This window comes from Urocampus carinirostris, chromosome 4 (assembly GCF_059441175.1).
Source record: "Urocampus carinirostris isolate Australia breed hairy pipefish chromosome 4, RoL_Ucar_1.0, whole genome shotgun sequence".
In the NCBI taxonomy this organism is placed as follows: Eukaryota; Metazoa; Chordata; class Actinopteri; order Syngnathiformes; family Syngnathidae; genus Urocampus; species Urocampus carinirostris.
This window is the reverse complement of record NC_142352.1, coordinates 6,359,312-6,374,855: the sequence shown is the minus strand read 5'-3', so window position 1 is coordinate 6,374,855 and position 15,544 is coordinate 6,359,312. Positions and strand designations below refer to the sequence as shown.

Here is a 15,544-nt window from a genome sequence, read left to right as displayed (position 1 = left end):
TTTCTTTTATCTTTTATTAGCATATTTGGTATTGGAGTAATCCAAAAGTAATGGAAAGTAATCAAGTTAAAGTAACCCTACCCAACTCTGGGTCCGAGATACTGTTGTGGAGAAGTTTAAAGCTGGAATCATTTTCCACACCCACTTTTTGTTTTTTTTGTTTGTTAAAAAAGTTTATAATATCCATTAAAGTGTGTTCCACTTCATGATTGGTTCCCACTTATTGTTGATGCTTCACAATAAATGACAGTTTTATATCTTGATGTTTGAAGTCTGAAATGTAGCAAAAGGCCACAAAGTTCAAGGGAACCAAATAGTTTCGCAAGCCACTGTATATAGTTTTTCATCCATTAGCAAATTCTTATCCCTTCACCCTTTTTGCTGTATAACAATCATGTTGTGATCTGCATGCTGTCGCTTGCTGTTAACCTGTTACGGCTTATTCTTCCATCAACTGATAGAGTGATGGATGCTTTGTCTGCCGCCAGCTCTCCTCTTATTTATTTCAATGAAAAAAAGACACTGGATTTAAAGTTTGTTTTTTTCTGATTACAGAATCAAGACCTGACCGGCCCATAGACGCAGAACCATGCTAACCTACAAGCCAAATGCTGGAACTTCTTATTTGTAATTTTACACAAAAAAAGACAAGGTAAGGGACTGATAGATCAATAAATTCTTGGATGTGTATGATTTGATTTTTGACTGCTTTGCAGAGCAGAGTGTGTTTTTTTTTTCCGAGTGTCAGAAAGGCTTTTCAGTGCCTCTCTTATGGTTTCAGGAAAAAAAATCTTGCCTCCACATTCTGCCTTGGCAATGACTAAACACATGATGATAGAAAGCACTTTACTATATTTAGCTTGACTCATGTTTCATGAAAAGTGAGCCGTGGGCATACGAAAAACACAAGCCACAAGGTACTTTTTGATAACTTTGAATTTCTGTGTTAGCTGTTTGATATGATGTGATTTGTTTGTTGCATTATAATAAATTAACACATATGATGAATGTGTTTTGAATGTTTTACGCACAACATACAATGTCAACATGATTACCGTAAATTCCGGACTATAAGCCTCTACTTTTTTTCCCTAATTTTCAACCCTGCGGCTTATTCAGAGATGCGGCCAATTTATGTAATTTTTCAAACGGGCCGCCAGCGACGCTCGAGTATGAGAGGTAAGATTTAGACCGGTGGAATACATGTGCCGAGGAAGATCACAACTTATGAGCGTAAACACACCCTCATCGTGCAAATTGCACAAAATATGACTCATGACGCAGCCACTATGTCGAAAGCCAACGAGCATATTACTGGGGTGTGTTGGAGTAAGGGAGCGTGGAACGATGTCATCATGTTAAAATTTCTTTCCGACATTGAAAAAGTCAATTTAAATGTTTTTATCAAGAAGGAAGGAGCCGATGGACCGCCATGACTCTTAAGATTACGGTTTTTATTTCCTTAATAGACTAATTGGCAGGTAGGCGAGCGTCTTTTTAGTAGCGTGAGGCTACCTCCCAAAGGCACGGTTTAGGATGAAAGTTATATTATTATTACTAAAGCTTTGAAAACTCTCAATGTACCGTCTTTCTTTGTAAATATGTGTAATATGTATTTGCAACGGTATATTTTTGTAATGTATTTATTTGTATATATTTGAGACACTTATTCTGCACGAGCAAATTAAAAAAGAGGGGCGGAGCAAACGCCAACGCTGATGGGAAAGTGGGGACCAGTAAAGGTGAGTTTTTGTGGACACGGCGGACAATAATGGATATATATTTTTCCCACCCGTACCTTTGGAAATATACACTTTTTTTCCTTGGATTACTATCAACGGGCACCCAGAATCTGCAGGTCTGCAACAAATTTTAAGTACCTACATCAATTTGCATTCATTTTGGCGGCTGTGATTTTTGGACTGTGTTTTCAATGAAGGACATTTAGTTTCAACACTTGAAGTGTGGTTTGGATTAGACGTGGGTGCATGCGGCTTATATATAAGTGCGGCTTGTGTATGGACAAAATCGGTTTTCCCCTTAAAATGTGGTGGGTGCGGCTTATAATCGGGTGCGCTCTATAGTCCGGAATTTACGGTATACTCATAAACAGGGCAAATTTCCTTTCCTTTTCTCATCTCATTAGCTGCACCGCTTATCCTCAGTAGGGTCGCGGGGGTGCTAGAGCCCATCCCTGCAATCATCGGGCAGTGGGCAGGGGACACCCTGAACTGGTTGCCAGCCAATCGCAGGGCACACGGGGACAGACAACTCACTCGCTCATTCACACCTAGGGACAATTTGGACCGGCCAATTCACCTGAAATGCATGTTTTTGGAATGTGGGAGGAGACCGGAGTGCCCGGAGGAAACCCACGCAAGCACGGGGAGAACATACAAACTCCACACAGGAAGTCTGGAGCTGGATTTGAACTGTGCCGCGCATGCGCCAACCACTGTGCCGCCGTGCTGCCCCCTTTTCTTTTCTCCTTATTTTATATTTGTAGTCCACAGTTAAGGTGAATTAATATCGACTGAACTAAAAAGAGGACGGGAACTATTTACTGAACAAATAACTTAAAAGAAACAAAAAGGTGGTGAAAAGACTGACTTTTTGTAACTCGTGAAGTCAAGTCATGTTTATTGTGAGCACTGATATTCATTCATTCATTATCTGCACCGCTTATCCTCAGTGGGGTCGCGGGTGTGCTGGAGCCCATCCCAGCCATCCTCGGGCAGTGGGCAGGGGACACCCTAAACTGGTTTCCAGCCAGTCCCAGGGCACACAGGGACAGACAATGTGGGAGGAAACCGGAGGAAACCCACACAACCACGGGGAGAACATGCAAACTCCACACAGGAGGTTCGATCCTTTAATCAGTATATTACCAACAATAATTTTATGCAGAAAATGAATTAATAATTTGAATATGAAAATTCTACTTAATTATATTTGCATGTATTTTTTCCTTCTACAGTGAACGTCCAAGCTACGGGTACTTATTTTTTGAACTTTTTTTATAATAAACCTCTTTCATGCCGAGCAACTCAGTATCTGACAACACAATGATAATTAACAATATATATGATATACACTATAACATGTTAAACTACATAAATAAACATGTTTAGAAAAAAATATGGTGTAAGATTATTTTGTATTTTGCAAAGGAAAATACAACATTTTGTAAGGGCATGGAGCCGTGGACGTTGACAGGTATGAATTTGCGACGCATCTTCGCGGAATTTCACTTTTCGCGGGTGGTTCCAGTCCCTCATTAACCGCTGAAACCGAGGGATGTCTGTACTCCTGCCGGCGTGAATGACAGTTTTTAGTCCAAACGCCCGATTCACCGTGGGAAATCTCACCCTACCCGGTGTCCCCACCTTGAACCATGTTCTTTTCGATTTCTAAACGGTATTTATTTCTTAAAAGCGAGAGATTTTCTTGCCCGGCTCCTGAAACGCGGCGAGCGAGGCTCGTAGGTGGCCACGCCGGGTAAAACAAAGACACATGTGGACGGAGGCTCCTCCCCCGCCATGTGACAGTCAGAACTGGGCCGGCTGACTCAGCCGCTCCGTCACGCCGCGTCAGTCTGGACGGGAGTCGCACAATTATGAAAAAGCAACCTTCCGTTGGAGCTGCAGCCGAAGCGGATCTCTCCAGCAACCAGCCCGCTTTCTCCGCGAAGCTAATAACACAGAGCACCGCCGATAGATGGCTACAAGCCACCACGCAGCTCCCCCTGAGTCTCAACGGTGACGAGAATGGTAGGTGGCTGCTCCCTCCTCCTTGTCCGCCGTTGAGGCGCTTTTGTCGGCTTGTCAAACTGCCGCCGGCGTGGGGGGGTCGTGGCGACTGGGTCCGGACCGCGAGTATCAGGTCCACCCGTGGGTGTTTTCGCCACCTGGGTTCTTTACGGTTTTTGCCCACACACCGCGGCGTTTTTACGCCATTTAAATTCCCACCAATATGGGCGCAGAGGAGGCTAAGTGGCTAGCTTGGTAGCGCTACATGCTAACTAGCTTGCCCTGATGTTAGCAGCGGTGTCAATAACACCAAAGAGCCGCAGTTTCGTCCCTGAATGATGACCTTCGTAACATATTTGTGCCCGAAAGACGAGTTTGCGTGACCGCTTAGCGGTTGCCGCTGCCGGGGCGGGCTGACACCTGACTCGTTCGAACAATTTGTCCTGTCATGGAGGTTGAAAGGTGCTCAGACCGCCGCTGGAGCCGTGCACTCCCGCCAAGGACTCTTCGCCCCCGGGTTGATAACAATCTTTTTTTTTCTACCACTTTCCTTCAAATGTTTGCGTTTATTTTACGATAATGATGTAGATAAGCAGGAATTGACGCTGCATACCTGTCAAACTCGGCCAACTCTCTAACCTTCCAAGCATAACGCGGCACCTATTTACTTAAAGCAAGAAATGAAACGATCTGCATTTATATAGCGCTTTTCAAGTCAATGACTTCCCTAAACGCTTTACAATGTGCTCCACATTTCCCAATAGAGGCCTTGCAGCCATGTAAGGCGCTAACCTGCTTATTGGGGGAATTAGGGGTTCAGTGTCTTACCCAAGGACACTTCGACATGTAACACGGACGAGCCGGGATTCGAATTGGGATCAAGGGATCCCAAGACAAGTGCTCTACCTCCTGAGCTACTGCCGCCCCAAGACAGAGGTTGTAGCAGGGTGATATGGATCTTTGAAAATGCTTGAATTTTAATGTTGTGTGTTTCAAGTATTGAAAAGTGCTTGCATTTTGGGTAAAGTGCTGATTAATGATTGGAATTGTTAGGTGCCATTTAGTAGAGTGCTCGTCTTGGGATCAAGAGATCGCCGGTTTGATTCCCGGCTCCTCCGTGTTATATGTAGAAGTGTCCTTGGGCAAGACACTGAATCGCTAATGCCCCCAATAAGCAGGTCAGCACCTTGCATGGCTGCATGACCGCTATTGGTGTGTGAGTGTGTGTGTGAATGGGTAAGTGTTAAGCACATTGTAAAGCGCTTTGGGAGGTCTTCATTGACTTGAAAAGCGCGATATAAATGCAGACCATTTACCATTTACGCTGATACTGCTTTCTAGTTACTTTGCGTTGCCATTGCATTTCTTCTTCCCTTGTGATTAACTGCAGCTGGCATTAGTTTGTACGGCTTTGTCTTAAGAAGCGTCATCACCCCCTCCGGCCCGTGCCCAAGAGGACAGTTAAATGCTGCACCTAAACAGGGCACTATAAAACGTGTATTAATGCAAGGATTACATTTATTATGGGCCATGCAAAAAATTAAGGCACTGTTTTTCAAGGGGAAACATTTAATGGGAAGAACTTCCTGCAACTGAAAATGTAAGCTACATATTACTGTAATTTTGACCCAACACCTATATAGGGGTAGATTTGTTTTAAAATATTTAAAGCACTTTTTTGTTCAGATTCACAACTATGTTTGTGGTTTACTCGAGATTTAAAAATTATAATGTCAAAAAACGCACACCTGAGACTAAACATCACAGATATAAGCGCAGATGTATTTTGGGCTCTTCAAAATATACGCCTTACACCCAATTTATTTTAATGGTACTGGAGAAATTTCAAAATAGGCTTTGAAAGTCCTTGAAAATGTCAGAGAATTGCTTCCCTTATTAATGATTGCATAACACGGCGCCATATGCCGGTAGCGGCGGAAAGAAAGACTACAGAACTGTCCTTTACCTGGAAAAAGGTGCACACAATACAAAATCTAACATGCAGCAATAGATATTTTTCGACATCTCGAAAATGTTTTTCGTAAGTTGAATGGGTGTAAGTAGAGGAGCGGCGGCAGTGGCTCAGGAGGTAGAGCGCTCGTCTTGGGATCAAGAGATTGCAGTTCGAATCCCGGCTCCTCCGTGTTATATGTCAAAGTGTCCTTGGGTAAGACACTGAACCCCTAATACCCCCAATAAGCAGGTTAGCGCCTTACATGGCTGCACGGCCGCTATTGGGAAATGTGAAGCACATTGTAAAGCGTTATATAAATGCAGATCATTTCATATTCTATAATGCTTTTGCTAGTGTTAAAAAACAGATACACAGATGGACTCGGGTACACTTGAACCCCATTTATTTCATAAGCGCTTAATAAATGCTTGATAAGCACACTAATGCAAAATCTTCATAACTCACAGCAGCTCAATCAACAATCAAGCAGCCCTACATCAGACATACCATTTAAATCGACACACACGTCAAACACCAATATTACACAAAATATTGAGACCAAGAATAAAATGTGTTGCCCACACCCAAATATTATTGCCTTTTATTGATTGGATGAAAGGTAGGAACTTATTTCCTGTCCTGTTTGTCGTTATGGTTACATTGACTCGTCAGTATTTTTATGTTATTACAGATGATGAAGACTCAGATTTGGGAACTTGCAGTAAGAATTGAATATGGTCGGAATCAGATATTCCCACTTTTTGTGTCGTAAATGATGACTGATGAGGCATCAGCACTATGCTATTTGATTGGACAGCAAACCTTACTGAAAACCAACAAATCAATTTACATTAATGATCAACCAACCAAGATAAGATGTTTGTGTAATGGCCTTTGATTAAAAATGTTTAGTTGAGCTAATCCATCCCCACAATCGACAAAACAATCAACAGAGTAGTGAAAGGATAAAATAACCATGATGTTTTGCTGCCCTTTACTGCTTTTATACTAAGATTTAGACATCTGGAATGCTAACTCGCCTCATCAGAATATTTATTTTTATTTTGAATTATTCACAATTTGTGGAAATTTGGTTGGAATAGGGTTCAATTCTCTGGTGGTGGCTTTGCCAATGGTTTTGCACCTCTTATGTGAAGGCTTGAACATTTTTAGTCCACTGACTGAGTCTGAAATTAAACGTCGCTCGTTATATAAGTTTAGCTTCAGAAATTTTGAAATTCTGGCAGCACAAAGTAGGGTAGCCATTTACTCAATAAGGCTGTTAATTTTTTGGTCTATTTTGAAACAACGTTGTTTTTTCCTCTAGCTTTTCATGTCATAGTCATAGTCATGTTTAACGTTCCTATAGATGCAATCAAGTCAGTCCTAAGCAGCTTCTTGACTGAGACTTGCGTCACTCGTTTGTGCTCTCGGGTAGACTCTCGCTGGGCTTGTGTGTGTGTGGTTGCGGCATTTTTCTGAGCTCTTATCTCACGCACTAATCCATTTACACCCCACACTCACTTGCTAATTTGAAGATGACTGATAAAGTTCTTTCCACTGGCCTTGGACAGACTTTAGAGGCAAACTTAGCCGGCTTCACAATTGGTTCATCCCCCCCCCTCTAATTAATTCAGTGCAACGAAGTGAAGTTCCTGCTTCCTCACAGATCCTGACAACCGAATCTTCATTTAAGTGTCGGGAAAATGGACACACGTATAACTGTATAGATTTGTAGCAGTTCTTGTGTTAAGATAGAAGTTTAGTACTGCTCTCTATGGCACCAGTTGGCCCACACAACGGTGAGCTGTAGATCAGGGATCGGCAAACTACAGTGCGTGCGCCGGATTATGCCCACCAATGGATTTAATCCAGCCTGCAAGACAAGGCTGATAAAACCATAATGGAAAAATAAGACGCTACCACGTCAAACATTGACTCGCAGTTATGAATATGTCCAATTGATGTCACCAAAGCTAAGCTTTTAAGTTTAAACTTAAGAACTTTATTAAACACTCAAAATAAAATAAAAAGGAGAAGACATCAAGCGATTTTGAACTTTCAAGGAGAACCACGGTGAGGAGCCTTCAGATGAGAGTATTCACAGAACATTATGGGCCGACATACGTCAACACACGGAACTGGCATCTTATGAAATCTCCTTTGCACTTGTCCAATATTAAAAGCAGAATAAATTTATCCTACACATTACTCTCATAGTTGTAGGTTCAAGAGCGTTCTCCTTTCGGGCCCCGGTGCTGTGGAATGCTCTTCCCCCTGAGATTCGATCTGCAACCTCCTTATGAGGATAATATCGGTGTATCTGTGTATTATTTGCCCTCATGTAGGTTTTAGATCAGGTGATGGTGTCATAATAGTCTGTGGTTTGCAATAATCTGTGGTCTGTGCAGCCCTTTGAGACTCTTTGTGATTAAGGGCCAAACAAATAAACATGACTTGACTTGACTATTTGCTGACTACCATTCATCAACCAGAGAATATTTGGAGAAACAAACCATCCAAATGTTTTTTACTTTAAATAGAAATCACGGACACATTGTTTAAGGCAATCGATGGCACTCACCTGGATTAAAGAAATACACTAATCAAAGATAGCGCCTGGGTGTCTTTACAGTTGTTCAAAGAAGCTTTAGCTCCTTTCTATAATAGTAACAAATTACTAATAGTAAGTAACTACTTACTTTTTTTTCCAAACAACAAACCCAAAAGCACCAGCTGTAGCTGTATTTGCTTTCTACTATTCATCAACCAGAGAACATTGATGAAACCCAACCCCAGGTAACAGACGCACTGTTTATGGCAAAATGACAAATACATTAAAAGAATTAGCACCAGGTGTCTTTGCAAAATTTTAAGAAGCCTTAGCTTCTTTCTAAAATAGATGAAATCTAACAGCGAGGTTCTCAAATTCAAAAATAAACATGAAAATCTGAAAAATACTTAAATCATTAAATTAATTATTTAGTTTGGCATTTTAACCTGGCCTGACCAGCCTAAACGGTAAATATATAACGGCAATATATACATTGTAAAAAAAGTACTACTAATGAAAATGTGTTTCTATTTTGGTGTCTTTCTTATCCTGTGCCTCTTCGCGTGCCCAATTTCACTTTGTTCATGGCCAATATTCTAATAGCTGGCTATATTTTTCTGTCCTGTGCTTTTTGAAATCAATACATCTAGATCATTTCATTTCATTTCATCTATCAAGATTTAAAATTTCATGCAAGAAAAAAATCCTGAAGTAGCCCGATTATATTGAGCGGTTAGTTCAATGCAAAATGATCACAGCTGGTGTTTAAAAGGAGATGTGAATTTGCTATTTCTTTTAATTAACGTTTTTAATTTATACATATATTTATTTGAATATTTTTTTTTGTGTTTCAAATCCAAATTGGATGCATTTTGTCTTTTTGTAAAGAAATAGACAATGAAACAACTTGTGCTGGTAAGTACAAATGAAAAAAATGGATTTGCTTATGTTATCTCGTATCCTCATGCATGGCCGGGGTATCTGATTTACGACTATCAACATTTACAAAATTTAAAGACATCAACCTAGTGCAACTGTTTTCAGACCAATGCAACTCAAAAAATGTGCCCACCCCCACTGTAGATGAAGAAAGCATCACATGATGTTGTGCATCACCAGGATGTGCCAGTTGTACACTTGCTCGAAGGTATAGCAGCGGGGCATGGCGTGCCACTGCCGAGCCATGGCCAGGGGCAGCAAGCGTTCGAACTGTCACGCTTTGGTCTCATGACTCTTTCTTGAAACTCTTCCTAACGCTTCCATTTATTTTGCTTCCTTAAATGCATTTCATGAAATGAAATGAAATGATGAAATGATCTGCATTTATATAGCGCTTTTCAAGTCAATGACTTCCCAAAGCGCTTTACATTGTGCTTCACATTTCCCAATAGCGGCTGTGATCTGTGCAGCCATGTAAGGCGCTAACCTGCTTATTGGGGGTAATTGGGGGTTCAATGTCTTACCCAAGGACACTTCGACATGTAACACGGACAAGCCGGGATTCGAACTGGGATCCCTTAATCCTAAAACGATCGCTCTACCTCCTGAGCTACTGCCGCCCCTCATCACTTTTATTTCCAGCGTTCATCATGTCAGCTTCCATACTTCTGAATCCTCTTACTCCCCCAATCCTCTGAGCTGGGACTGGATGCAGGCCAAGCATGATAAAAGCTAAGAGAGATGGGCTTTTAGAATGAGTGTCCAGTGAACCCTTGTTTATCGCTTAAGTTTCATAAAGAACCCTTGATAGGCAAAATTCGTGAGGTAGAAATCTTTCTTTACATGGCACAATTTTATTTTTAAACATTTTTATTACAAATAACTTTCAATTTTAAAAATAATATTTTGATTTCAGGACCCTACGTCTTTAATTCGCATGATACAACTTTGTTGCCATTATGTGGTATTATAGAAAACGTCATTTTCTCAAGCAGGGGACGGCAACCCAAAATGTTGCAAAAGCAATATTTGAACCCCAAAAAATGTCTGTAGTCGCAAAAAAATTAAAGCCTTATATAGGCTTAATGAGGAAGAAAACACATACTGTGTCTATGTATTGGCAAGTCATATTTATTTGTATAGCCCTGAATTGCAAAGTCTCAAAGGGCTGCACAGACCATAGATTATTGCAAACCACAGACTATTATGACACCACCACCTGGTCTAAAACCTACATGAGGGCAAATAATACACAGATATTGTCAACATATCTGTGAATTTGCTATTTCTTTTAATTAAAGTTTTTGATTTATAAATATATTTATTTATAAGAATATAGGTTATTCATTTGCTAAGAAATAGAAGTGTAGTAAGAAGTTTAAACATTTCCACTGAGGTTGCAGGTCAAATCTCAGAGGGCAGAGCATTCCAAAGCACCAGGGCCCGAATAGAGAATGTTCTCGAACTTGCAGATCTCTTCTTGGCTCTTGGGATCACTAGTAGACCAGCATTTTCAGGGCGAAGGCTCCAGACCGGAGCATGGGAAATTAAATCTGAAAGACATGAAGGAGCAAGTCCATGCATGATTTTGTATAATACCAACAGAACCTTTTAACAACATTTTAAGCTAACAGGAGCCAATGCAGGTTAGCTAAAATCGGGGTCATGTGATGAAACTTTCTTGTCCTAGTAAAAAGCCTCGCTGCAGCATTTTGTACCAGCTGAAGGCTCTTGATTTTGGACTTCGGGAGTCTGGAGAGTAGTGCATTTCAGTAATTGAGACGGGAGGTAAGAATGTGTCCAGTTTGTGTTCCTCCATAAACTAGATATTTTTCCTTCATCAAACCATTTTGAAAAAGTGCCAGGGTGCCCCTAGGCTGCGCCAAAGAGCCCCACTGTGCAAGTTTTGCAGGTTGGAAGTCCTCATTTGTTGCCTATGGAAAGCTTCTTCCGCCTTTTGGTGCTCTTGTCGGTCCAAAGCCTTTTTTTTTATTATTTTTTTTTTTACATAATGGCTTTTCGTATAACTTGAAATTGAGAAAGGTTTACACAACGGAGAACTCAATGTAATTGACGCACAGGCGTACACAGGCAGAAAAGCGCAGGGGTGACTGTTTAGCCAATCATAATGCAGAACACTATGCATGATGAAAATTTGCAAAGTAGCAAAACCGCGATACAGCAAAAGATTATTGTATCAGACATTTTTTTTATTCACCATCCATTGTTCTTGCAGTAATAGTTCCAAGGGAGACACAATAATGATTGTTCCATTTGGTACTTCTGAGGAAGTTTATAAAATAATGTTTTCAAGGTCATTATAAGAGAAGTGATGACAAAACTAAGGAATTAAAAGATGCTGTAAATTCTTTTTTTTTTAAATTGCAGTAGGGCTGTGGAAATGTTCTTCCCCCCTGAGATTCGATCTGCAACCTCAGTATAAATGTTTAGATCTAATCTTAAAGCACACTTCTATTTTAGAGCATATGAATAACCTATATTTCATGTTGACAGTATCTGTGTATTACTTGCCCTCATGTAGGTTTTAGATCAGGGGATGGTGTCATAATAATCTGTAGTTTGCAATAGTCTTTAATCTGTGCAGCCTTTTGAGACTCTTTGAGATTAAGGGCTTTACAAATTAACTTGACTTTACTTCAAAAACTCCATCTTGCACACATTTATTTAAAGGAGCTGGATATTTTTACTCACGGTCGCTATTTTCTGGCATGTGTCATCATTGCTGCCTCTGTCAGCTCATTCGTGATGCGCGTGCAAGTATGTGTGTTTCTTATGGACTTTTTTTTTCATCTTTATTGAGTTTTGGGTTGGCATTTGGACTCTACTTAAGGTCCCTGCCCAATTTCACCAATTTCATGATACACGGACAAATTATAAGCAATTTATTTTTGCGGTGATGAGCATGACGTTACTCTCCAGCACTACCCCTGCCCTCCCATACCTCCGAGCTAATGTGTTCCGATCCGAACAACTTCGCTATAAGACAAAAGCAGATAGATTTGGTGGAAAATAAACACGAGGGCTCTTTGAACTCGTTGGTGCATTGTTAACACATACTTAAAAGAGAATATATTTAACTTTTTTAAGGGCACCCTATCTTAAAGGAAGTTTTATTGATATAAAAACATACCAAAATTGTTTTAATAATAATAATAATAATAATTTCCTTTGTATTGTCATTCTTTGTAACAATGTACACAGAACGAAATGTCGATACACCTGACCCGTTGTAGCAAGTCGATGCAGCCGCAGCCAACAGAGGGCGCCGCCATTATACCAATTAGGTATGTCTCGGCCGAGGCGCGAACCAGCGACCTCCCAGTCTCAAAGCGGGCACACTACCATCTAGGCTACTGAGCTGGTAGAGAACCAAATCCTTTTCAATTGTTTAGAAGAAAAGCTAATCAGAACATTAAGTAACTTCCTTAATTGCCACTACTTAACTAATTCGAAACGGTTTGATTATACAAATTTAACTAATACAAATTTAAGTCTAACGTTCCACCCGTCCATCCATTATCTGCACCGCTTATCCTCAGTAGGGTCGCGGGGGTGCTGGAGCCCATCCCAGCTATCTTCGGGCAGTGGGCAGGGGAAGCGGTTGCCAGGCAGTTGCAGGGCACACAGGGACAGACAATTCGCTCGCTCATTCACACCTAGGGACAATTTGGACCGGCCAATCCACCTGAAATGCATGTCTTTGGAATGTGGGATGAAACTGGAGTGCCCAGAGGAAACTCACGCGAGCACGGGGAGAACATGCAAACTCCACACAGGAGGTTCCATCTCATGTCTTCAGAACTGTGCCGCACACGCCCTAACCACTACGCTGACGTGCTGCCCTAAGTCTAAAGTTCCTACCTTCAATTGCACGATTCAGTCGATTTTTATGTCTTTTTGTCTATGATGACAGAATACTCGAATGAATTTTGAATATTACCTTTCACTAAATTTGAGTTTTAATGCATTGCTTTCCGGCATTTAATTTAGTAATTTAGGCCGATATCTGCCAAGCTAATGATTATTGGTACCAATTATTGACACTATTATGCATTGCTCTATAAAACAGCGCCAAGATGAGTTGCCTGCGAGTCCGTTATAAAAATGGCTCGACGGTGGCGGTCATATGACCAAAAGTCAAAACCGTAACTGCACCTGTTTGTGCCGTTTGTCGAATTAGAAGCACACTGTGAGAATGTCTCATCTCTCATCTCTCTCTCTCATTAGCCGTACCGCTTATCCTCATTAGGGTCGCGGGGGGGCTGGAGCCCATCCCAGCCATCTCCGGGCAGTGGGCCCGGAGATGGCTGGGATGGGATGGGCCCCCTGAACTGGTTGCCAGCCAATCACAGGGCACACAGGGACAGACAACTCATGAAATGAAATGAAATGATCTGCATTTATATAGCGCTTTTGAAGTCAATGACTTCCCAAAGCGCTTTACATTGTGCTTCACATTTCCCAATAGGGGCTGTGATCTGTGCAGCCATGTAAGGCGCTAACCTGCTTATTGGGGGTAATCAGGGGTTCAATGTCTTACCCAAGGACACTTCGACATGTAACACGGACAAGCCGGGATTCGAACTGGGATCCCTTAATCCTAAGACGATCGCTCTACCTCCTGAGCTACTGCCGCCTCATTCGCTCATTCACACCTAGGGACAATTTGGATGGGTTAGGGTTCACCCGAAATGCATGTTTTTTTGGAACGTGGGAGGAAACCGGAGTGCCCGGAGGAAACCCACGCAAGCACGGGGAGAACATACAAACTCCGCACAGGAAGTCTGGAGCTGAAATTGAACCCACGACAGGTTCCCATGACATGAACTGTGCCGCACAAGCGCTAACCACTGCGCCGCCGTGCTGCCCCTGTGAAAATGTAAACTGCAAAATTTAAAATGCAGATAAGTCATCTAGCAAAATTTTCTGTTCAAAGTGTCAATAAAACCTCATAGTGTTGTAATATGATATAATGAAATCGTGAATGTGTTTAATTGCTGTTAAAAATGTCGACAAAAATTGTTCAAACGCCATATTGTTAGAAAATGATATAACGAAATTGTGAAAATGCTTAATTGCTGTTAAAAGTGTCGAGAAAAACTGTTCAAACCTCGCATTGTTTATTTGCTGTTAAAAGTGTCAATACAATTGTTCAAACCAAAAAAAGAAAAAATCCTGTCTTACAATGAAAGGCATTTCCCTCGAGCCACAAAAGTGATAAAACAGGAATACGAAAAATGCATCTCATGCTTCACGCCTGCCTTCAAATGCTACAGATCCCTTTGAATTGCTGAATCTTGTGTTCTTTCTCATGTGTGGAGTTGAAATGTCTGTGGTCTTGCTAAGAAGGCTGAATCCTTGTTGGCTTTGCCAACCTGGGTGTGTGCATGAAGACGGCACGCGAGCTATAGAAACATTTTCTTCCCGGGATCGGCATTATTGAAACAACGCAGGGATTCCGAAGTCTGAAAGGATGATAAAATTGTAGCTCTGTGAAGATAAATGCAGAGGAAAAAGAGTGAGTGATTTGGTAAAGGAGTATAAGTGTTCCTGTGTGTTTTTGGCAGGGTATCAAGGGAGCTCCAGTCTTTTGTTGGCTGACATTCTCAGGTCCCATGGTTACAGGTTAGCCCAGCTCAATCCGGTTTTAAGATTCCGGTACTATGGGAACAGGTTAGCCCGGCTCAAGCCTGATTTAAAATGACCCGATGAACTGGTTTTCCTGTCAAATTGAATCGGGTGAAACTACAACGTACATACCAAGAAATGGGCATGAAAAAAAAACATACTTTACAACTAAAGCACTAGTGGGTTGACAATAAAACCGCTTGTGATAATATTGAATAGAAATCTTTATTGGACTACGTTAGGGCTGCAACAATGCATCGGTAAAATTCATGATCAAAAGCATTGGTAACTTATTTCCTCATCGATTTGTTGTTTCGCGCTATTTATCAGCCACTAAGCACGTTAAATCAACGAAAATAAGAGCATGGCATTTTGTTTTGAAGTTATAGGGTTTTTAGTACCACATTGGTCCGGCAGACCGTTTTTATAAAAGTGTCTTACATTTTTTTGAAATCCTTTTTTTTTAATTGAACATTGCATCATTTCAAGCTAAATTGGCATGAAACAGTCAAACACTATACAGTTAACCATTTTCAAGGGAACAGAAAGTGCAACAGAAATACAAAATTAAAAAAAAATAGTCATAAAATAATATGAAAAATAATAACACGTTTAACTCCACAAAAGGGGCTGGTTCTAGGGGTTTTTAACTCAAGCTCACTTCCGGGTGAGATTACTCCAAATCGTTTTTTTCACAGG

The 15,544-nt window shown here is 41.1% G+C and overlaps 2 protein-coding genes across 3 annotated transcripts in view; both read left to right on the top strand.

The window, feature by feature from the left end:
* The window catches only part of sppl2a (signal peptide peptidase like 2A), a 30,592-nt gene extending 29,584 nt beyond the window's left edge, over window positions 1–1,008 (top strand). For both annotated transcript variants that reach the window (XM_088333128.1, XM_088333127.1), the window contains one exon: window positions 556–1,008. In XM_088333128.1, the coding sequence (XP_088189254.1) occupies window positions 556–579 (24 nt within the window). In that variant the 3' untranslated portion in view covers window positions 580–1,008. The remainder of the gene's footprint in view (window positions 1–555) is intronic.
* A 2,505-nt stretch (window positions 1,009–3,513) lies between these two features.
* The window catches only part of trpm7 (transient receptor potential cation channel, subfamily M, member 7), a 72,853-nt gene continuing 60,822 nt past the window's right edge, over window positions 3,514–15,544 (top strand). The window contains 2 exon segments of the mRNA XM_088333332.1: window positions 3,514–3,551; window positions 3,553–3,770. Coding sequence (XP_088189458.1) covers window positions 3,514–3,551; window positions 3,553–3,770 — 256 coding nt within the window.